The sequence below is a fragment of the Falco punctatus genome (assembly GCF_963210335.1).
Source record: "Falco punctatus genome assembly, chromosome: 2".
Taxonomy (NCBI): Eukaryota; Metazoa; Chordata; class Aves; order Falconiformes; family Falconidae; genus Falco; species Falco punctatus.
This window is the reverse complement of record NC_137581.1, coordinates 34,517,357-34,541,985: the sequence shown is the minus strand read 5'-3', so window position 1 is coordinate 34,541,985 and position 24,629 is coordinate 34,517,357. Positions and strand designations below refer to the sequence as shown.

Sequence of the window (24,629 nt, the reverse complement as noted above, 5' to 3'; positions counted from 1 at the left end):
AAAAGGAAAAAAGGTGGGGGGTGACAGGGAGGAAGGTGAAGAAAAATAACAACAATGTCCAACCTATAGTGCTCTTACGGTGGTTTAGTGCAAAGATGACTTCTCACTGGGGAAAAATCCAGCAGGATGTCAGTGAAGAGTGAAATATGGTGTAAAGTGATTCTAAACATCATAGCAAAGCTATGTGAACAACCAGTTCTATCAGGCTTTTTCTGATTTCTGACAACGTTGCTGTTTTCAGATTACCCCAGTAATGTTTCCAAAGTGTATTATTATATTCATGGCAAGAAGAAGGGGAGGAGGCCTGAAAATTACTTCCCTCCTGGCAATGAATTGTCATTTAGGTCCCATGTTGAGCCAGCTCTTTGCATTGCCTGGGAAGCCAAGTGAGCCAACAAAAACATGTGATTTCCCCAGAGCTGGGGGGCCAAGGGAAATGATCAGGCATCTGAATTCTCCCCAGGGTGCAAAGAGCAATAGCAAAAGGCTTTGCTAAAGAGACATATTTTTCAGTATCTGTGCAAATAAAATCTACATTTAAATATTATTTTAATTACTCGTTCTCATCCACGATACACTGAATAACCAAAATAATTATATTGGGAATCATATTAAGATTCATTATGTGTATGTGCATGTACAAGGCAGTACATTGTTCCTTATGAACAGTGTGTAAGATGGATGGACCTTGCTCCACAGAGCCTAAAAGCCCACATGTAACATGATGCAGAAGCCAAAGGGGAAAGGAAGCTGTGCAGCACTTCATATGGAGTCTTGGTTCTTCCTCCTTTTCTCCTGGCCATTTTGTAACTCTCCTTTAGCTTTTTTTTTTTTTTTCAATTGTTCTTCAATCCTTTTAAGCCTTCCTTGACCATGTATCTTTGTAGCCTTCCTTGAGCAGATGGTAGTCAACTACCCCACTGAGGGAAGTTTTGCATGTTCCTGCTATCCACATTTTTGGGGTTTGCGAGTCCCACCCTTTCCTGTGTATATATTTGCAGTTTTGGCCACATGTAAAGCCTTCTAGGATTTAATGAGTATAAAATCCCAAAAGACAGGAAGTTTGAAGATTTTCTACTATTATGAGCCTGGAAGTTTATAAGATTCTTAAGGGATTGTGCTAACCTTTCTAAAAGTTTTTAGAAAAACATGTCACTGCTAAGGAATTCAGTAGAAAATTCAAAAGTCTGAAAACATGACCTTGTCTCTACAGAGCGTCACAGGATGGTTCACCTTCTATTAAAATCTATGAAGTTTTCCTGTCACTTACACTGCCATTACATATTCTTACTATGTATTGATGGGGAAACAGTCCTTCTTTGCCTCCTAACTGCTTTCCCATGTAGACAAGGGAAGAAATGAGCTGGCAAAGACAGCAGATATAACAGCCTTTCTTCAATCTTCATATCTTGCAAAGAGGTTACGCATGGGTGGTTGTCTTCATGCTTTCCCATCCCACTTTCAAGTCACTCCTCAGCTAAATAGGATCCAGACAAACCACTCTTCCCAAAGTAAGCTCCAGCTTCCTAAATAGTCCATCACTGCTCTTTGTCCCAAATACTGTCACAGCAATATGACCAATACACTCATAAAATCATTAGTCAGTAATCATAATGTATGCACTCTGCTCCAGAAACTCTTTTCTCCCCACCCACTTCACCAACTCTTTTTTCTTATACCAAACTTGACAGACTGTTTCAAAAAGACCTCTGAGGTGAGAAGGCACCTTTACCTCTCCCACCAGCAAAGGCGGGAAGCCACCTCCCATCCTATTAATTCACAACGCTCCAACCCCATTTGCCTATACAACAGCACAAGCTCCCTCCCCGTGTTTCAGATGCATGAAACATGCAATAGGAAAATTAAAACCAGCTTGGCAGAAATGTAGTTCTGCAAACTCCCCAGCCAGGCTGCCTTTCCAAATCATGCTCGTTTTTCAGAGGTATTTGTTCATAGAAAAGAAAAACAAGGAAAACACACCCACTTCTGCCTATGTAGGTGTTGACTTCATTTTTCTTTAAAAGAAAAAAAGAAATTCCTCTCCCTTTCCAGCGTGAAGGGAGAGGGCTAATAATGTAATAGGACCCCCAAAAGCCTGTGTCCTTATCACTGTCCCATTGCACCGGCTTTGGCATCAGTACAGCAGGGATGTGCTGCAGCTGTTGGAAAGCCTGCCCTGCCCGCCCAGCTTTGCCCCTGCTCCTGCTATCTTGCTACTATATATGCAGTATAAATACCAAAAAGAAAAGCCTGTCAAGCAGACCATTTCCCATTATTTGCAAATTAGCAACCTTTACACTGTTTCTAAAACAAATTGGTTCCATTATCAGAACATTGCAATGCTACATGCATCCACAAGAAATCACCACACAACCATATTTCTTGCTTTAATATACTCGGGGGTTTTTCTGCTAAAAATTTGCCTCCCTTTTTCCTGAGATTCCATTCAAGAGAAAGATAATAAAAACTCAGGTACAAACAGACTCTTTGCAATTATTTTCTTGTGCCCTTCAGTACCAGCAGAACAATTTGTTCTCCCTAATTTCAAAAGAGAGCAACAATTAATTAGGCTAATGAAAATTACAGAAAAAAAAGTAAGTACTTCAAAGGATTTCTGACCTATGAAAAAAACCCAACTTATTTTGGTCCTGATACTAAAAAAACCACCTTTTTCTTTGCATAAATAATCTTACTTGCTTTATCCTTAAAACGTATTCCCAGGATTGTGGATTTGGCAAATGCAGGCTTCAAACTGCAGTTGTATTGAGGAACTGATTTTGATACGTGCATTTGTTTGTAAAGTCCTTTGTTAAGAGAGGATATTATTACCAAGCTGGAAGCTAAGACATAAACCCAGGGTGCTATCCAATAGCAAACTGGACAAACGTTTGCATTTTTGACAACAGCACATAGATTTTTTGACTGTTGCTTTACTAAGAAGAAGAAGAAAAGTGCATTCACTGGACCAAATACCCCCCTTCGCAGAAAAAGGCCTGCGGGGAAAAGAAAACACATAAAAATGCACTGAAGCAAAGTAATGCTCCTTGAAGCAGGCTGTGCCCCTAAACTGTGCTCCTGAGATTATATCCCGAGGCAGCAGGGGGCATGGTTAAGAGCAATTCTCCCCAGCTCTGGAAGAATGAAGGCAAGTGTCAGCGCTGCCATAAAATCAGTTCATGGATGATTGCTCCCAGGATGACTCGAAGCAGCAGTGACATGAGTCTGGACATTGTGCTGGTGAGGAATCACCCCTAATGGCTCTCCATCTGATCCCTGGCTGCAGGGGTCAGTTCAGCCACTACACCAGCACAGGGCTAAAGTGCGAGGTCACAGATCCGATGTGTCAGCATGCAGCCAGCTCACAGCAGTGACACCTGTTGCACTGTAAAGAGAAGGCTGCCAAATGGGATGGGGGATCTTAGGATACCACACAAATCTGGCAGGCTTCCTTGTACCCTATTAATCTACTGTTCCTGTACCTTTAATGGGGTACTATTGTGTGGAGTTTTCCCGGTTTTGAAGTCTGAATTACAGCTTGATCATCAGTCAGATCCTGTTAACAAGGGACAGATTAACATGTACCATCACAATATAAAGGGACTTTTAACCTTTATATTATGGCAACTACCTTGTCTCTGATACTCTTCTCAGTATGTGCTAACCCTGTCTGGAGAGCGTGGACCAGTCTTAGACACCACTAATGGTATCTCTCTCCTTACTGCCAAGGAGATTGTGTGCTTGCTCACAAAATTTGCACTAGTACAATTTAATTGGTTTTCAGATCGATTCAGCCTTTAGCTAGCACAGCTCCTCTGCACAGGGATACTTTCATCAGCTTATAGTAGCTAGCACAGGATTCAATCCCATGAAGCATTCAAGATATCACTGCTCACCAGTTGCCATCTGTCAGCTGAACCATGACAATAGATTATAAAGCCATTCCTGTCCTGCCCCTAGTGCCAGGAGAAAATAGTCTTAAAAGCTCCACTCTCACTCCTCTGACCAGCTTTTCAAGACTACACAGCACCCTGGGGTATGCCAAGCACAGCTGGGACTTCCAAATCTGCTCTCAGCGTCAGCACAGCAGCTCCCCCTATGCCACTTACGTTCTGCCAACACGCTTAGCACCTTCAGCTCTTTTCCTCTTCACTGTGCTATGCAACAGACCTAGAAATCAAGCCTGTGGCAGATACCAGTGGCTATTAAGAGTGCATGAGAATTCTAATTACAAGCAGTCACATTGTGAATGGGGTTAATTCCCCTACATTCCCTGAAGGGCATCAGGAGGTGAAAGAAAGGAGACATATGCTCTGAAATCCCAAAATGGCAAAACAATTTCCTTTCTGTATTGTGTTCTGCCAGTCCTCATGAAACAGATGACAAGAACAGAATGACCACTGGTGCAAGTGCACTTTTGCATTTGGTGGCATAGCAAGGACAGCGAGAGATAGATACTTATGGGACATGCTGTGGGTGGGTAACAAGCCTTCTAGTCTTCTGGTCCTGCCATCTTTCTGTATTCTACACTCCACAGCTTCCTGCATGTTCCTCTGGCCACTCAGAGTAACCACTGGTGGTAGTTCAACCTCAGGCAGCAGTGGAAGCAACAGGAGTCCAAGGAGGAGTGTCAGGGACAAGGAAGAGCCTGGGACAGACAGTTCTCACCATTTCTTCTTGATACACACAACACAGCGCTCAGCACCTGAAGCCACCTCCGATACCCGGGCCTGCTGCCTGCACAGTAGCAGGAGCCAGAGGGGCTGCTGGAGAAGAGACAGGAGCAGGTAGCAATAGGGCAGTGGCAGCTGTACGCTGCAAGGAGCACAGGTAAGGAACCACATCCCGTGGACTGAAGCAGATCTCACATTTCAGTCACAGAAGCCCATAGCAGTGCAGCCCCCAGCTGCACAGAGTACCTCCTGCAGTATGCCACACAGCTACTGCAAAACTACCTTCTCTCTAAAACTGCACTCCATGACTGCAATGTCTAGATCTTCCTGTATGTGCTCTGACATGGAAAATGACAATGTCAACCTAGAAAACTCATCCTGGTACACAAGGGATTATTCTGAAGAAGGATCTATAGTGGGATCCTAACATGATACCAGTTAAAATCAATACAGACTTTTATTTTTAATTAAACAGCACTAAGTGTGGCTTAAATCCTGTGAGCAGTGAAACATTCACATGGTTTTTACTCATGCGAGTAGTCCCATGAGGCTGGAAGATCACACTTCTCATGCAAATCATCAGCACCTTTTCCATTACTATTATCTGTAATTTTTAAATAGCACTACCTACATGCTAAGAACAGGATTCACCCCACTTAATGCTGAACATCTAAAACCAAGGTGTCTAGTCTGAGCTCATTGCTCCAGGCTAGCCTAGTCAGTAGGAAGAGTTAAGCACTTTCAGTTGGGTGAGTCATCTCATACAGCAGATGTGGAAGACATGCCCTTTGGTGGTGCTAGTTTCTTTCTGCTGACCTTAACAGAAGCCAAAGGTGACCAGCTCAGAAATAGACAACACTTATACCACAGACTTAGAGAGGCAGGTAAGATGAAACCTATGCCATATATTTAAACAGCTGGATCTGAATTCTTTGAAAGCTGCCCCTATAATATCAAGCCTGTCTGCTTCAACTCCTTCCAAAAGGACAATCTAATATTAATGATAAATAATTTATCTGGGGAGTTAGGTCAAGGTGCTCTACATTTTCAAGTGGAAGAGGTTTGCAGAGCAGCCACATCTACAATATGTCCCACCTCACTTCTAACCAAATGGCTTCTCTTGGAGATCCTGCAAGCATCTTTGGCAAGCAGGATGGCATACCACACCCCCTTGCTTGTGACAGCAGGGTGCCTTAGGCACATCCAAGACTGTACTTTCAGGCTCAAAACTGCTTAGCAGCCAACCACCCACTGACCCCACTTCTGATACGGCATCCAGACATGACACATGACTGCTGAATGAGAAATTGCTGTAGTGCACCACAACCACTCTCTACAAGGACAGGAAGAAATACAGGTCTTCCTTCAGGAATGCCAGAGACCTTGCAATCAGCATTCACCTTACCAAATCTACATCTGACCATCTACATCTGGTCTACTAAAACCACCGATCGGAGTGTCTGTGCCTTTCACAGACACACAACAGCACCATAGCAGGAGAGCTTTACCTCAACTAACTAGCTGCAGTGAATGAGGCATCTGGTGTAGGCAGGTTGCTCCCTGGGCTTCCTCCCTCCACAGTCACTGAAGAGAGACATTTCTTGGTGCTCATCAAAGGCTACTGACCCCATTTCTCCAACCTACCTCCATCAGGACAGAATACACCACAATTTGGAGAAGTCTATTGTTCTTCGTTGACTGAAAGCAAAGCTTAGATGGCTGCCTTATGCTAGCTGCCTTTTGGGTGTGTTTTTTTTTTTTTGAACAGCTAAAGCTAGGTAACCTGAATCCCACCTGAAATTTGCAATGCAATTCAGCAAGATTTAGTACCAGAAACAGATACGGTATTTATTAGTCTGTGTTCACCGATATCCACTTTAAAAAGACAAACCAATGCCCTCTCTTAGTTATAGGAAGTGGAGACCTCTAATAAGAACATATAATGTTACACAAATACTTAGGACTACTAATTTTCTACCTATTTTAATTAGTCACTTATCATAAGATGTAACACTCAAAAATTCTCACTTTGTTCCCTAGCATATGCCTGTGTTTGTTTCCATAGGCTTTTTGGAACAAAATACTTTGGGACCACTTTTGTGGAGTTGAGGCTTTTCCAGGCAAAGGATTAGCAGATGGGCAAAAAAAAAGAAAAAAAGAAAAAAAAAAAAAGAACAGGTTATTGCTAGGATGCTGGATTAATTTTTTAGAGAAAATCTACTGTACTTCAGAGAACTAATGCTTTTACTATGTTGGAGGGGAAATTCTGATGCAAGCCTTTTTCAGGTCACAGTTTAAAGATCTGCAACAGAAAGAAGGTGGGACCAGGCAAGACACAAATCAGCCTACCTGAATTTGCATTCTCTTCCTGTTGTGTACCCCCATACTCCTTAAGAGAGAGTATCTGTAGATCTAACCTAGTCTGAAGTGCTAGCAGTCTAACTGCAGAAATTAGTCCCCTGCAGTACAAGAACAATGAATCAACCCACACTGAGCCCAGTGCTGCTGCAGCTAGCCCAACTCAAATTAGCTGTTTCAAAGGCAACGTAGGTCAAATTAGTGGCTTCAGAGGTAACATAAGTATATCACAGGCACTTACTAATGCCATCAAGCAATAAGAACACTGCTGATGTTGCATTAGGATTCTTATTCCTCATGGTTACCTTTGCAGCTGGAGGTCACTAGCCAGACTCTAGCCCCTGATTAATTCCATTAATTCTTTACATTTGTTAGATTAGTTTTAGCTTTAATAAGTTTGAGGACTTCCTAAGGACATCAAGCTCCTGCTTTTATTCTATTTTTAATTAGATTAGAGGTAATTTTTGTATGTAGCTCTATGTGGCAATGCTGAATCACAAAGTAATCTTATAGTAAACAGTTAGGCTTTTTACCAATGTTGACTGTTCAAATCAAGTTACAATACCTGCATTTCTAAATTTCATTTTCTCAGGACTCTTCACTTTGACCTGAATATAGATATTGATCACGGATACTTTGATTACTCAATTTCTGATATTTTGGCTGGTTTTGAAATCTATTAATTCCATTTGAAAAATCCACCTTTTAACGCAATGAGTAGTTTCTCCCTTATTATTTTTATATAAAATTTTTGGATAACGGTTCTAATTAGGTGTTTGCACCTCAGCTACAGATTTTACGTGTTCTTGGATCCAGTCCATTTCCAGGGTATTTAATTCCAAGCCAAGTTCTCTCCCCAGAAGCCCGCAACCAATACTGGAGTTTGGCAAATTTTTACCTGAAAAATACACATCAACAAAAACATTTGAACCCTGCTGGATATGCTTTTTGAGGCACTAGGTATTTAAATGGCACCTAGACCAGACAACACAATCTGCAGAAAGAAGTGCATTACCCTGCTTTGCTTCCTGAAAGTAACAGCTTCGCAGACAATACCATAAATGTACTCTGAAAGGGAATGTGATCAAATTCCATCCATTCAATTTACAAACATAAAGGTTAATTGAAGCAAATGGAATAGCATAGATGGGGATCGAGGTGCACCCACAATTTAGATTCTGAACCTCCTTAAATCTCTTACCAAGTTTCTCCTGTTCATGGACCTGATCCACAGCTTGTTATAGCCAGTCAAAAGACTTCCACAGAATTCAAGAGTAAAGCTAAATACATAGGTTTCCATCTGCAAGGGATGTAAACACATACTTGACTTTAACGAAGAAAATAGTCCCACTACAGTCAGCAGCATCACTGAGAAACTTCAAGACTGGCTTGTATTTCTATGCCTGACTGAATCAGGTCATCATTCCTAATTATGATCCTGATTATGTTCCTGAACTGAAGTCAGTGGGAATAAGAGCAGGGAAGTATGTCTCTGGAGGGTCACATCAACTAAGAATTAAATCAATACCATGCAGCTCCACTCTGATGAAATCACTGGCGTTAACACCAGCAGAGACTGGAAGTATACAGTGGTAAATCAGATCCAGAGTCTGTTACATGGTTTTGACACATCTTTCAGTTTTATCAGAAATCCAAACACAAAACTTAGCACTCTGAAACATCAGTGGATTTTAGACGCTCCCTGGGGGCTTTGAGTACTGAAATCAATGAATGGATTGCAATGGAATGACCTATAAATGCAATTTTTCAGCTGTGACAAATAAAATATTGATAATGGTCTTCATTTTGCTTAACTCTTTCCCACTCTTTCAAAACATCATGTGTAATAGACCATAGCAGAATGGAAATTACTTATAAAAATGTGAGAGGGGTTGGCAGGGTTTCACAGAAAGCAACAATGATTTTTGTTCCCCCAAGAGACATGCCACATACCATGAAATGCAGCAATATATACTGCAAGGGGCTGCAGCAATGATTGGGTCAGCATAGGGATTACTGGCGGGCTGTATCAGCTCACAATGCTAACATACATCATTAGGCTCTTCATTTGGAGGATTCATTACTACAGTGAGTATATGAGCCTTATCTAGCCACGAGAATTCTCTTACCTGAATGCCCCCCAGGGCCACCATAGCTTTACAGAGGGAGGCTTACAAAGCAACGGTGAGATTTACAAAAGGAGCTGGGGGCCTTCCAGGAACCTAAGTGCTAGCCGATTCACCAAGGACTTGCTTAACTCCTAATTAATCTAGTATCCTCAAGCATTCAAAACCTCCTCATAAACAACTCCATGCACTTGCTAAAGCACCTTCCTCAGGCATGAACTTCACAGCTGAACAGGGGCTACTCGAGTTTTTTTGTTTCCACAGCCCCCCTGCTGCTGAACATGACAACATTACAGCACCTTGTTGCAGACATCCTCTTTAGGGACTAGTCCAAGACCATTCAGGAGGCTGAGTTGAAGCCAGGTTTCCTCAGTGCCACCACTCTTACTAGACTCGAGAGGCATCTGTGGGAAGAAGGAAAACTGATGTTTCTCGGTACAGAAATAACCACAATCCCATGAAAAGACACCACACAAGATATTAGGAAGCACACTCTGGATTGCTGAACCCACCCCAAAACACTGTGAGAAACACCTAACCACATCCAGACACCAGAGGCAAAATGCAGAGACAGGTTTGTAACCAGTTTCAGAGGAATCAAATAGCAAGACTAGGGCGATACCACAATGCATGTCCCCAAGAGAAACAGGGTGGAATTCGCAAGGCACATCTTCAAAAGCACAAAATGGGGTCTTTCATTACGAATTACCAGACTGCCTCACAAAATTATCACTCTCCTTCTGTAATCCCCATCTCTTATTCTTCCAAACCAACTGGGCTGCTAAGGCAATCTGGAAATTAGGATAAAATAAATAAAAACCTTATAAAACTCATTCCAATCAATTCCAAATGCATTCCCTGCATCTGTCCTTAAAGCACTATAATGAAGTTTCATTGCTGTCTCTCCACAATATAAAAGGAATTGCCAGACATGGAGGAGCATATGTAAAGCAGACAATTAGTGAAGAGCTGGCATGTTCTGAGCCACCATTCATTTATCAGCGTGGATCTTTTTCTTTTCCCTTTTTCCTTCTTTTTTTGGAATTGGCTTTCAAAACGTTTCCATGGAAAACCGAGAGGAAGGCAGCTAGCAATTGCAACAACAGAGCCTACCCTGCAATGTGCTTTTCGGACCCTCCTTTCTCTCCTCTTTTTTTTTTTTTTTCTCCTCCTTTTCTTAAGCTCGTCGGGGCTTAAGTTGAACAGTTTGCACCAGCATATGGCAAAGGTTGAGGTCAGACAGATAAAACGTTTCATTGCGCCGAAGAATGGTTAACAACACGTGAATGTAAATTCTAACACATCGTAAAACTGTTGCCGAGCGGGCTGAGCGGGGCCGCGGCGGCGGCAGGAGCGGTGCCCCGGCCCGCCCCGGCCCTTCCAGCTCACTGCAGGTATTGTGGCGCCCGGGGGGCCGGGGTGCCCTCCCCTGGCAATCTGCGCCCGGCCCCGCCGGCAGATTCCTAATGACTTTCCGATGAAGATTTAAGAGGGTTTGTGTCCGGGGACTGTGAAGGATTTCAGCCCCGCACCCCGCTCCGGCAGCCAGCGCCGGCCACCGCTTTTGTCCCCTTCCCGCCCCGCCGCGCCCTCCGGCCCCGCGCCCTCGCCGCGGACCGACCGAGCGGAAGGGACCCCCCTCCCGCACCCCCGCCCTGCCGGGCCCGCGGCCACGGCAATTCGCCGCCGTGCTGGTGGCGGGACCGCCCCGCCGCCGGGCCTGCCCGCGCCGGGCCCCTGGGCCTCGGCCTCACCTCGCCCCCCTCAGACGGCTGCGGCCGCCCCAGGGCCGCTCCCCTCAGGCTCCCCCGGCCCCGCTCCCCCGAGGCCTCCCCTCCGGCCAAGCCCCGAGGCCTTGCCGGGCTCGGACCCGGTGGGCAGCCCGCTCCCCAGCTAGGTTTTCCTCCGCTAAAGTGAAAATTAAGAGAAGGAGCAACTGCCCCACCTCAACGAGGATCCTTCCCCTGTCTCTGGTGTCGCTGCTTTTTTTTTTTTGGCTTGCATTTATGTTCGTCTCTCCCCCCCTACCCCCACCCCCCACCCCCACCCCCCCCGCCCCGTTCCCACATTTTGTCACCATTATTACAATAAATACAAAGGTTCTGCGCCTAAGAAGAGACTACAAAAACATAAATGAATAAATAAATACTTAAATATCGAGTGACATGTTTGTGTCAGGCATTAGTGCAGGCTCTGGGTTGATGTGTTCATTTATCGTTTGCTCTAAGTTCTTGCAGCTGAAGAAGATAAACCCCAGCTATGCAAAAGAGAAATGTATAAATCATAACAAAGCACCCAGTTAAAAAGGGTTTGTTGGGGGTTTTTTTGTTGTTGTTGTTTTTTTTTAACTTCTCCAGAGATAAGCCACAGAAGCACAGTGCTCAATTGTATGCCACTGTCTCTGGAGTGAAACTATTAAGGCGGTGGTAGATCATATATATTGGAGCAATATATTGGGGTCTGTAACGCGCCTGCAGGGGGTTTCATGCTTGTTTGCGACTCAGGCACAGACGCGTACTAACACATGCACCGAGGCACCGAACACCTCCGTCCCCCACACCTCTCCAAAAATGCGCCTGGTGTCCTACTTCCATCTTCAGCGGTGCTCTGAGTCAAGAGTGATTAATGCACTTATTTAATCTAGGAAGATGTTAAAAGTGTGAGGGACATTGAGTTCAATTATGAAATATGAAATGCTGAGAGGGTCAAGTCTACTCAAGCCCCACGATGGAAGAAACACTCCCAGGAGACTCAGATTCTTGGTTGGATGACTGATCGTCATGTCCTCAGAAAGAATTAAATTTTATTACTGGCTTTTTGGCAGCATTTAGAGTTTAACGTGGCTAGAATTAAAGAGCGCTTAGTCTGATTTTTCTTTCTTCCCCTTCCCTTTTTGTTCAAAAGCTGCTCCATTTTTCTCACTGACTTGGAGGTGCCTGTTAGAGAAATGCAGGTGGCAAGTTCTCTCTGGAGGGGTTGTACTGCCAGGATATTATTCACAGCTCATAGTTGCATAATCTCTTGTCTCTTCTTAAATCTTCAGTCTTATTCTCCTTCCCTTCTTACTCGCTCAAGAAGTCCTCACTACAGCTTGGGTTGGGTTTTGTTCCCTCTGTGTGCCTCGGTAACACTGGTTGTTTCTATCAAGGGGTTGCAAGGCGGTGATCAGTAACACCTTCCTTCCCTACAGAGGGGCGACAAACACTGTGGAATGTGTTTACTTTTAACATTTGCCAAGACTTTTAATGTCACTGTGCAAGGAAAGCCCCAAAGACAAATCCAGAAATGAGCATATTAATAATGGCTGGCAACTGGGATCCTGCAGCGAACCAGTGCTTTACCTTTTGGTGCTGTTTGCCCTTCCTTAAAGTCCTTTCTTGCTCTACATTATGAAAAGGCTAAAAGGCTGCTTCTGCTGGCTAAGAAGAAACTAACTTGTGTCATTGAGAAGCCTGAAAATGCTCAGTTTACTGTGCTGAGAACATTAGTGAAATATCAGCAGAAGGATTGGGGCTGTAAGAGAATTCACATGTCCATTGCACATGGAAGCCTTTACTTGGGAAGGAAAGTTATACTCTTAGTTGATTCCCTTTTAGCTTAAATATGCATAATTCTGTTTGCTTTTCAAGATTCTGGAGTCAGTTCTGAAGTATGTAACTGCTGTAGCCAAGGAAGACAAATACAGCAGAAAATAAGAAAAAGCAGAGAAGGAGAAGAGCGAACACTATCAAGGTTATGACTATCGATTCGATGCTCCCCTGTGTTGGGGGTCCAATTCAGTTGCCCAGATATAGGCACCTTGTGCTGTCTAAGACGCCCTCATGTCTGCTGAGCCCCTGGCTACTCCTTCAGAAGAGAGCAGGTCTTCTGCAGGTTCTATGCCATATCTGCCTGCCCCTGCAGATTTCTTACTTGCCTCTCAGATGGGACAAGACACTTTTCCTTAGCCAGCTGAGTCAAGCTCCTGTGCTTTATGCAATTAAAGCAGACTACGATGAGATTCCAGTGCTAACATCTAAACTGAGGTGTCTAAAAGTAGGTGTCTACTCATTAGAGTTAGTGGAGACTGATCAAATGCTGGTATCTATTTTTGGCTGAGGGGTATTGTTCTCCATTATCTGAGGGATATAACAGGAGACAAAACACTTAAGTGTCTTCTAGAAATCTAAATTTACAGTCTGGATCTTGGACCCCCAGACAGAGAAACTGAAATTAACCTCTGAATTCAATGACTTTGAATGGTCCTTTACGACCTTGGGCACCATGTCATGCTTTCTTCCTCCATAAAACTATCAAGTTCCAGCCTGGAAGCAGTTAGTCCTTCCCCACTCTGATGGGAAGACAATTGCAGAGCCTCACCGCTGTAGCCACTAGGGACATTCTTATAACTCCCAAGGTTTAATACAGCCATAGCGAGTCTATACCCATGTTGTTATTATGTCAACATCAGCCTTTGCGTAAAAAGTTCTTTTTCCTTGCTGGTATTTAACCTCCTGATGCACAGAGAGCAGTTATCTCCTCTCTCAGCCTTCAGCTTGTGGAGCTAAACAAGCCAGGATCTTCTATTTTTCTCTCACATGATAATCTTCCCTTTCCCCAATCACCTGTGCAAGAGTGTGTCATTTCCCAACCACAAGTTACATGAGGTGCTCCAGATGAGGTCTCACAGGAGTCTTGTACAACACTGTCAGTGCTTTGCTATATCAGTAAGACTGTTTAAAGTGGAGAAAAAGCTGTGTAAAGCAAGTAGAAAATATGAGGGAAGTTCAATTCAGGGAGGAAATGAATAAGAAATGACACCACATAAAAATATACAACAGCAAGTGATATAGGGAAATATAAATTGTGCATTCATCCTTCACCATAACAAAAATAGGCGCTGCATGTAAGAAGACAACAGTCAAAGACATCTCAGATGACATTAGTTTACTGATTTTTAAGAGATCCAAGACTTGTCTGAATAGTGCCAGCTTCTCCAATTGTAATATGTAGAATTAGGAAAAAGGGAGGTTTGGTTCAGGACACAGGACAGAGATTTACTGATAGGGATAGATATAGGAAGGAATTTTCCTATGTGCAAGTTCTTGTTTGCATAGGAAACTCTCCCAGCACTAGCTGGCACCGACGGTGGTGGTACTAGCCACCGACCAAAAAGGGGGGTGTGGGTATAGCTGGACTGCTGGCTTGGATTGGAAGTTCCTGCCTGTGATTCTGCTCATCTTGAAAAAAGTATGTGGTGCTTCTGTAAGCCACCCACACTGACCTGAGGAATGACTGCTTTCACTCATTTCTCTGTGTGTCTTGGTCATGGTCAGAGTTTGAACCTCTCTCAAATGCTCCAGGGATTGATTATTGATTATTGTATCACCTAGACTTTAGAGTCTGAACTTCAGGTTCAACCTTGTCCATTGTGTATCAGCAACACCAATCTATAGCGGGCTTGAATCCCCAAGTTTATATCATGCCAAAAAGGAAAAAGGGATGGAAAGCAAAGATACCAGATACTTGCTGAATAGGAGGGCTACTCTGCTGCCCACAGATGGGAGTAACCCCAGCTTGCATCAGGGTAATGGGCAGAGCCACAGGAAAAAGGGCAAAGCGTTGGGCAACAGTCAGAAATGTGAAGTGCAGGCAAATGCAAGTTCTCTGAGCCTTAACTCATGGAGGTGGCATGTGGGTGTGAAAGTGAACTAGTGGTGCTGCACCCTGCCTTGAGTGGAAATCTTTTATGATCTGAAGGATGGGAGAGGCAGCAAGAAGGTGACTTCAACCTGCATGCATGGCATGCAAAGCTGCTGTTCAAAAAAGCTATGAACTTATATAAACAAAAATTCTACTGCCCATTAAAGGGCAACCAATTAGAATTTACTTAAAATGGAAGAAAAAGTCCATCCACTGACTATCAGAGTCATAATGTAACATGGCAGTGTTGGTGGGAAAAAGCTGACTTCCCTTATTGACTATTTTTCTGAAGAACACATGAAAATGTATACAGCAGATAGAGAGTACAGAGCAACAGTATCATCACTGTACAAAATGCAGTCACCCCCATTTTCACAAAGCTGGCAGTTATTCACTGAGATCAAAGATTTGCTAGCATATGTTGTGTCCTCATTTTCCTTGAAAAACACTCTAAGTCAACCAGATAAGGCAAAATGATCGAGAACATTGCCATTTTCTTCACTGCTTCCTACCAAATTCCTGACATACAAACTCCAGGTTCATTTATCCAAACATACACAAACTTACAAGTGTACCAAGTTCCTTTCTATTATAAACCAGGATTTCCATCTCCATCCAATCTTTTTTCGCCTCTCCTTTGTAAGAATGTGGCTCGGAGCAGAAAATATTTGGTATCATAGTTGCATTCCATGACAGTATGAAAGAGATGCCAAGCTGCCAGAACCTCATACTCCCTGACGTCATGTTTTCTGTTTCTGTTGTTTTCTTTTAAGAAATGACAGAAATGAAATTGAAATAAATTGCAGTGCTTCCACATAACACTCCAGTAAGTAAACTCAATATTATTTAAGATATTTTCAAGCAAGTGTTGTTGGGGTGGAGGTTTTTTTTCAGGAGAAAGAAAAAAAGCCTTTGTACAAATAAAAGGAGACCAGTGTCTTAAAATGCAGATTTGTTTGATTTTGAGATTTAAAAAGGGAATTGTTCCACCGGCTAGAAATGCAGATGGTGAGCAAGTGCCATGTATTCCAACCCTGTTGTTGGTAAGAACTTGTGTTGCCCTATGAGCAACAAGGAACAGTGACACCCATTTACAACAGAGGATACGCCAGCCCTGATTGCTAGCCATGCCATGTCCGTGAGAATTCAGTTCCTCTAAATACATTGTGGTTTTTAAACAAAACCACCAGATCAGGATGGCCCTGTCACATGGAATACAGTATAACACTTGGAAATCGTACTTGCCATGAAACATATTGACAATGGGATCAAGTACAATGGGATTGTAGAAAGAAATAGACCAAAACCTCAAGTTTCTCACCTAAACTTGGTAAAAGCAATTATGTTTGTGAGGGTCCTCTGATTACCTGATGTTATTATGTTTAAAAAAATATATAAATAAGGCTATATGAAGATTCATGGCTACCAAGGTAAACCTTTAGTTCTTCCAGATTTGATTACCCCTATGTAAATCATTCACCTACTGGGCTTCTGTTCTATTCATATAAACAGGCTCTTCTGAGTTAATTCCAACCTTCAACATGCACTGCCCAACTACCGTCACCTCCCTCTGTGGAAATGAAACTGTCCTTGAGACGTGCTCATAGCCGTGGATGACAGCATATTGATTTTGCATAACTTAAACGGTTGAGTCTTCTAATGCAACTCATTTCCAGAAATTATGTGAAAATTTGCAGTATGTTTGGCAGGAGTGCTCTCTTTTTCTTTCTTTCTTTTTTTTTTTTAGTTTTCCCATACTCTGAAAATTATGTGATGAGAACATTTCCATTGTCTTCTCCCTCCCCTGGAACATTTCTCCTCTGAAAGTTCAGGGACAGGCAACAGTAAGTAGCAAATTTTACTGTCATGAGCTTGAACATTCACCTGAATTCATATAATTCACCCAGCATTATTTCAACCCAAAGGGAGACAGGATTGGATTGTAGATATTAACATATATCCTTTAGAGGTGAGAAGTAACCTTTCAAGCCAAATTTACTGAAATACTGTAAAGAAAAAAGCAGGCATATACCTTTCCTTGGCAGAAAGAAAGCAATTTCAATTTATGGTCAGAGATTATAGAGTTACATGTATACTGTATGTTTGTGCCCTACTTACAAATCCCCATTCACTCACTAGCCCATGTTCCACCATTGTATGACCTCACTGGCATCAGTAATTCATAAAGGTCTCAAATTTACTTGAGAGGAAGGGATAGTTAAAGCTGTTGTAGGGGAATCAGGTAACAGGAAACTAGTTTCTGGCTCTGACACAATTTGAAAAGCCAGTTAATCTCTCACGTCCAATTCCTCATCTCTAAAGCAGGGAAGATGAAGTGCCCCTATCCTAGCTATTGTCTGCTTCTCTAGAAAGATAGTTTCTTGGGGCAGGAAGTGTCCATGTACAGGGTGCCTAATCAGCAGGACATCAATTTTTAGAATCATAGTTACAGAATTAATCAAATACTAGAATATCAAATGTTTAGTCAGCCTCTGAAGGAGCTGTGGAGGTAAAGAAGGTACACTGGCCTCAGTGAAGGTACATGTGTCAACCCAAGATGAAATAACCAAACCCTAACTTTTCATGAAAAGTCTTTCTCAAGGCGTCTGAACAGCCTTTTCTTCTCTCTGTCTTTGACAGCCACCACATGCAGTAAATGGTTTGTGGCTCCTTCACAGTCAAAGAGGGGAAATGTCTCAACACTTTTCTGTGGCATTTTTTACCCTTTCTTCCGGAGCCGTCCCTCTGCTGCAGAGCAGTTGTTCTTGCACACATGCTGCTCTGAGATTAGCTGACACACTCACAACAGTAAGTGGCATTCCAAATGAATACATGGTACAGACCTGAGTGATGCATACCTTATTTATGCTTATTGTCATTTACACATCTTCTAAGTGCTCATCAGAAGTGGCAGGACTTACATCCCTAGGCTGTTGTCCAGGAAATCAACCGAGCTCTCATGTGAATACAAGCCTCTGTAAAGATCTACACAGCCTATCTCTTATGAGGTTGACTGTCCAGAAGAATAAAATGCAGAACAAAAGAACTAGAATTTTTCCTAGCAAACATGGTTGGAATCAATTTGCAGTCCATAATTATTCACCATTTTTCATTAAATATATGCAAAAATATTAATCCTTTCCCTTTGTTAGATTTGGTTGTACTCTCTGAAAAACAGAAATCAATAATCCAATTTATATTAATCATGGAAAAAATGTCCATTTGGGGTATAAGGAAACTATGACCTTCTGAGACTTATCTAAACTACCTTTATTGACATGATCTTGGAAGTTGGCTAGAAATTCTGCAGAAGTTTTAATAAAAACAGTGTTCATTATCTGTGTTATAGCAGTTCCTTGAGATCCTGCCAGTCATCAGGGACATGTTATTCTGAGGATTGCAATAACCTAGCAAAGGCACAGCCTGTACCTTGTACATTTAAATCAAAGTAAGACAAAGATGTACCAAAGAAGCAGAAGGAACAAGTGAACAGGAATCGTCGGCAGTGTTATTTGGAAGTTTCATAACACTGATAAAAAAGCAATATGATATCACCAAGTACTGTAATGTAATAAACATGACACATTGCTAGAACTGGCAAGATTAGGAGAGTTTGAGGGGAGAAGCATTAGAAACTGAACAATTCTTTCTACCTCAGCTCACCTGATCCTGCTGTCTGACAGAAGGAAAGACCTGTCTCTACATGGTGATAGTTTCCAACACAAAAGAGCATCATAGGAGCTTCCATGCTTCTCTATGAAATTATAAACCCCTCTTCCAAGCATGCCCCTAACATAGGCATGGTCCTGCACTGGTTTGACATATGCCGTAGTTCTGCTCTGCTGCACCTCTTTACTCTGAGGTAGGATGCAGGGAAATAGGCTGAAAAGTCCATCTCCTGTCCCCAAAGCTGAATTTGTGACAGCATGCAAGCAAGCGCCACTTCAGCTCTAAGAAAGGCACCAGGGGATAAAATGGATGGCGGCAACAGCAGAGCACAGACTATGTAGTAGGGAGCCTGGCTGACGTTAGGACTGCACATTGCAAAGCAGCAGCATGGAATGCTGTCAGAGTTGTCTGGTACCACACAGAACAGCAGTGTTACCATGGTACCTGCAGGCCAGCCCTCGAAAGCTGAGAACTGCTAATACAAGAACAGTCAGCGGTTACACCTGGTAGCACAGACTAGGGAAGAGCACCGTCAGCAAGTTTCAAGGTTTCAAGAGCAGGCTAGCTCAAGATTTACAACATTTCTAGCTTTCAGATGGCATGGAAGTACCTTGAGAACAGCTTTTTTTGCCGTATTCAGCAATCTGTTTCCCATTCTGGCCACAGTCCAGGAACACGCAAGAAAAAAATGCAAAGAAAGGAAAGGCAGTAACTAAATATTTCAAAACCTTCACAAAGATTTAGTTTGAGCAAGGCTTTAGAAAAGGGCAAAAGTCCAGTGGAGAAGTGTGGTGGTTTTTTTCTTCCAAAACCAATTTGCCCTTTCCCTATAATTTGAGTTAACAAAGGTGCTACACAGTTTGCGTGAGTTTTGTTCACAGCTTTTCCAGTGGCCATGATCTGTTTCCTAAGTGGATTCTCTAGTGCCTACTGCTTGGCTTTGCTTTCATTGCAAGTTTCCCTTTGGCGGCAGCACTAATCCACTTGCTTTTCCTCTACTTACTGCCTATTTTCACAGAAGTTATAGGACCACAGTGTCCTAGAGCCTCTACTGCTTTGCCAAATTTGCTTAAAATGGACTTTTCAGTAGTTGCTAAAGGGAGTATGACAGTAAAGCAAACACAGACAGTGGGATCACGGGAGTCTAATTTCCTTAGGAAACCCGGCTAAGAATAGCCACCTCCTTTGGAACATAAACTCGTTCTGGTCCTGTACGAATATCAGTTAGTTAAGTCCTTGCAACGGTTCACGTGGCTAAGTGACATACACAGTCTTCAAAGGTGAAGGAAGCAGCGAAGAGGATTAGTTTCCCAGGAACACAGTACATCTATGACAGGCAAGCACTGAGATTTCTCAGATGGCTTTGGGGATGAAATCCTGGCCCCACTGATAACAAGGCAGATCAGCACTCAGAAAGGTTTGCTGCATAGCCCTATATGCATCCTCCACAGCACAGCCACCCTATCCTTCTGCACAAAGCTCTTGTCATGAAGCCAGTCAGTCTTTCTTCCAGGTAGATGGAAATAAAATTTTACAAACGTTGTGTGTATATTCCCAGATGTATGTGACAATATCACAAACCTAACCCTCCCCAAACCTTCCTACCAAAGAGTATGCTCTATCTCACTATGAACCATTTCACTCCCTGTCTCCACTATACATATGGCAGTGTGCTGTTTCTGTTTTAACTCCACATGCCAAGATGTCCATACAGGAATCAGATCAGGCTCAGTATGTACACAAAACACTCCAGCTCTGTAAGCTGCAGTGATCCCGGAGCACAAAGAAATGCAACTGAGCAGCATCGAGATGGGGAGTCTGATGGTTTTGCAATGCACTGGTGGTCCAATTGCAGAAAGGAAATCTTTGTGAGCTGACATCCAGAACTTATTTATTAATATAGGCTGAATGACTAATTCATGGCCAGATATTTTTAGCCTTTTACAGAGCATCTATTTCATTATTTAAGATGTTTAATTATGTACCTGTCTAATTAGTATCTGAAGAAAATAGGTTTCTTCATTATAGTGTCTTTAGTGAAAAGCAATAAATACTCGTATTAACCACAAACTTTCCTCATGCTGACGGTCTTTAAGTTGAAAATATTTAACACCCTTCATGCCATATCAAATGAGGGCGGCCTGATTCTAATCATAGGAGCATCATAGCTGCAAAAAGCAAAATAAAGTAATGCAGCTGACCAGGAAAACCACCAAAATAAATGGAAGTTATTCCATTTTAGCTTAGAAATTGTTCATTTCGGGCCAGGAGACTGATTTCAATGGAGATTACTTGTCTACAGCTGGAACAATTTTTTTCACTGACTGCAGGTGTGTCAGGTAAAATCAGTGTTTTCACACAAAGAATCTCCTCTTGAGGTCTGTGGATCTCTTTTGTGTGTCTTCTCAAACAGTTTTAGTAAAACACTGAGCTTAAAAACAGAACAAATCCTGAACTGGAAAAAAACAGTTTCATCTTCAAAATGCTGTGTCTCAGATAAATGAGGCAAAAAACATGGGGCAGAATAGGGCTACAAACCATATTTGTGGCTTTTTGAAGCTCTTGTTCCTTGGAGAGACCCACAGCACAATGCAGAGAGCCTTTCTCAGGTTGCCCCGTAAGGTACCACCTACTTGGGCCCTCTGGAAAGTAACAAGGTGCAATCTTATGCCAGATATACGTCTCTGCTTGTGACCTCAAAGACATTATTGCCTGCCTTTGAACTAGTGCACCTGAAGGAATCAGGAATACTGAACTACCCAAAAGGAAAGAAGGTGGATTGTAATTTAGGTTGAGAAAAACTGCTATGAATCAAACAGCCCTTTAAACATCTAAGACCTCATGTTCATACTGCAGAAGGAGGACGACTGTATTTGCCTGTGTACATGCACGCTGCAGTGATGGATCCTTTCCTGAATAGTTAGACCAGATTTTTGACTGACTGGGTGTCAAGCTTTTCATCCCAGTATCTTTCACTCTGCTCAGGTGTAATTATTGATCCTTTTGTGGATGAAAACAAATGATGAGCTCACAGCCACCTCTACTGCACATGATTTGAGGGGCTGCTGTTTATTTCCCACAACACACATATTATTTCTGCCAGGTGCCTGAGCTGAAAGGATTTTATTCCATAACATCTTTTATCAGCCATTCACCAAGCCATCATGTGTCCAGGTGTGTGTATAGTTCTACAAAAGGAACAGTCATCTCTGATGATGCTTTTCATTTTGTGATGCCTGTAAATGGTGTGACTACAACTGCCTGCCCTCAGTGCCAAGGCCTGGGAACTCACTGCAGTAAGCATTTCTTGCAGCACCAGAACCAGAACAGAATTGGCTTCAGCAAAGAATGGCAGTGGCTCAGCATCTTGGCAAATGAGTTTTTGCAGTCATTTTGCTTCAAAATAATGTTTTAGCAGGTTGGGCCAGTCAATGTGACAGCTCAGCCCTGTATAAAAGGTCCCTATTCACTCACCTGGCTTGTCACTTAAAGGGTCCTTGCAGAAGCTGAACTAACTCATGAAAATGGCAGAAAACAAATCCAAAAGAAATGTAGAAATTTTGATAATTTCAGTGATTTAAACTGGCTATGGGAAGGGTCTGACAAACAGGAGCAGGCACAAAGGAACCAGGCAAGAGAGCAGAGGAGCAAAAGAAACCTCAGCATTTGGCAACAGCGAGTTGTTGTGTGAACACATTGCATGGCACCACAACCTCAGCTGCTTTGTAAACCACCTGGAGAAAACCCATAGCATGGGCAGGATTTTCTGAGGCAACTGGATCACTAAAAGGGAAGGGTGGAAGGGCAGAAAGGTGAGGGGAAGGACAAAGTCATCTGTACAGGGAAGGAGAATGCAGCGCAGGGAAGGGCGCCAATTTTTTGTTAATAGAATGGCTGTAATCCCAAACCTGTCTTCCCTTAGGCATACCACTGGAATTACTGTGCTTTCACTCATACTTTAGAGGGCAGAAGTATTTCTGCTGATGCAGACTGGTTAAAATCGGTTGAAATTGCTGTTTCAGTAGAAAAGGCACATGTGGTCTTTATCCGAGCTTGTGACCTCAGTTTGAGTTCTGCCAGAAAAAGATGCATTGGTCTGTGTCAAGTCACTCCCTGGCATGTTTGCTGCTTTGCGGGACAGTAATGTCTGCTTTGTGGGACACCAGCCTTGCTTTCCAGGAATTGTGAGACCACAGGGACAACTTCCCACAGTTCCTTCTCTTCCATCCCACAATCACTATACCTCTACAGGTACATCCCAGAACCTGTTTGTCCAGCTGCCAGGATTCAACACCTCTGCCAGCTCTGTCTTAGCAAAGGCTTGGATGCCACATGTGTCAGTGGACCATCCCTGGTGACAGAGACAGTTCTCCTGCCTTTGGGCAGCTTCAGCATCTCCTGCTGCAGCTAGTTGCGATGCAGTGAAAAGCAGACCACAGAGCAGGGTCGCCTGAAAGCCATCGGTGCTGAGTGCATTCCCCAAGCAGCAGCACAGGTATAGCCACACATCTGGGCAGAGGAACCTGTGTGCTCAAATGCTGAAACATGATTTATTTTGTGATAAGCACCAGCTGCAGACTTTGCAATGTGCAAATAATCTATTTGGGGCTGGGACGAGAAAAAACAAAGCATCCAGCATTTACTTGTTTACTTTTTGGGTTGTTCCACAGCTCATGGAATACAAATGACCAGTTACTGGGTTGCTGGCCAAGATTATTTTAAATTTTTCATAGGCTATGGATGAATGCTGAAGCATCAGTCTTAGTGTAAGGCACTTCTTGATTGTTATTCATGGAGATTTGCAACTAGAAATTTATTTTTTGTCTGCCCTACCTGAAAGCTTGTTCTTTGTAGTAACATAAAGTTGCTCGTTCCATCTTTTTTGGGTTTAGTTGATGAGAGAAAGTACATGATTTCATCATAAAACAGGTATATTCATCTTCCTTACCTCATCATTATACATACAGCCACTTTCTTAAAAAAAGGCGAGAGAGAGAAGGGCTCCAAGGGAACAGACAGGATTTATTTTTTTCTTAGGATTTTTTTTATTCCATCTGAACTGCAAAGAGCTGCCAGGCCTCAGTTTGGTTTCTGTTCCCTCTCTCTGTAGCCTCAGCAAACTCCTTGCTGGTTTGTGCTTTTGAAATTCCTTCACCCAAGCATCTGCCTCTTTCCAGGATGATTGTGGTGTCTCTCAGTAAGACACTGTGCCCCTAACTAATCCCATGCCACCTTTTGTCCCCATTCTGGACCAATGTTCTTCAGTTCTATGCTGCACCAAGGAGAATATAAACCTTCAGAAGATAACGATGAATACCCCTTCAATTGTGCCGAGTGGCATGCAGACAGTGCCGAACTCACCGCTGGCCTTCTGTGTTCTCATGGCTGCCACTGCTCTTTTCTTCTGCCTGGCCTTTCTCATCTTCTCCTATCTGCCATGCCATGTCCCCAGAGGCATCTTCAGTCTCACAGCGCCTCAAAGCTTTCATGGTCCCATTCCTCCCATCCTCCTCCTTGCCCTCCCAGCCAAACACAGCCCAGTCTCCTGTGCCTCCACAAGGACAGAAGTGTTAGTTTTCTGGGATCCATGCACATGTGCTCAAAATGTCAGCAAAGCCGAGAGAAAAGGCATCTCTAAAACAACATTGGAGATTTAAAAGTAGGTCAGGCAGCGTCTGGTCACTGGGATTACTGGACAGCAGTGTTCAGGCCCGCGCCCAGAGCTGTCACAGCCAGCAAGCAGTGGGGGTTGTTGTTGGAAGTGTGTTTGGACCAGTAGAGGGAATGCAGCATCCATGTGGGTGTTGAGCCATTTAATCAGCTAGTTTAAATTGGCTGACCTGAACTCCAGGTTATACCAGGGCCCATGCGAGTAACACTGCAGAGCGCAGACCAGTGCAAGGTGTGTTTCCCCAAAGGGCATGATCCTGACCCTGTGGAAATCAGATGGAGAGTTGTCGTCAACTCCAGCTGGAGCAGAGCTGTACCCTTTGTCACTACAATTATTTCAGGTCTGCTTCATACCGATTTTAACCATAAAAAATCCCCCTAGGAATGCTCCTTGTTTACAAAATCGCCTCCTGCTCTGGCTGAAACATTTGTGTCTCAGTTGTTAGCCACAATA

General features: G+C 43.1%; 1 protein-coding gene across 1 annotated transcript in view; it reads right to left on the bottom strand.

Annotated features, from left to right (window-relative positions):
- The window catches only part of OLFM4 (olfactomedin 4), a gene marked incomplete at its 5' end in the record, with an annotated part of 102,245 nt that extends 78,251 nt beyond the window's left edge, over positions 1 to 23,994 (bottom strand). Inside the window, 1 exon segment of the mRNA XM_080376090.1 lies at positions 23,867 to 23,994. Coding sequence (XP_080232216.1) covers positions 23,867 to 23,994 — 128 coding nt within the window.
- Positions 23,995 to 24,629: the final 635 nt, after the last annotated feature.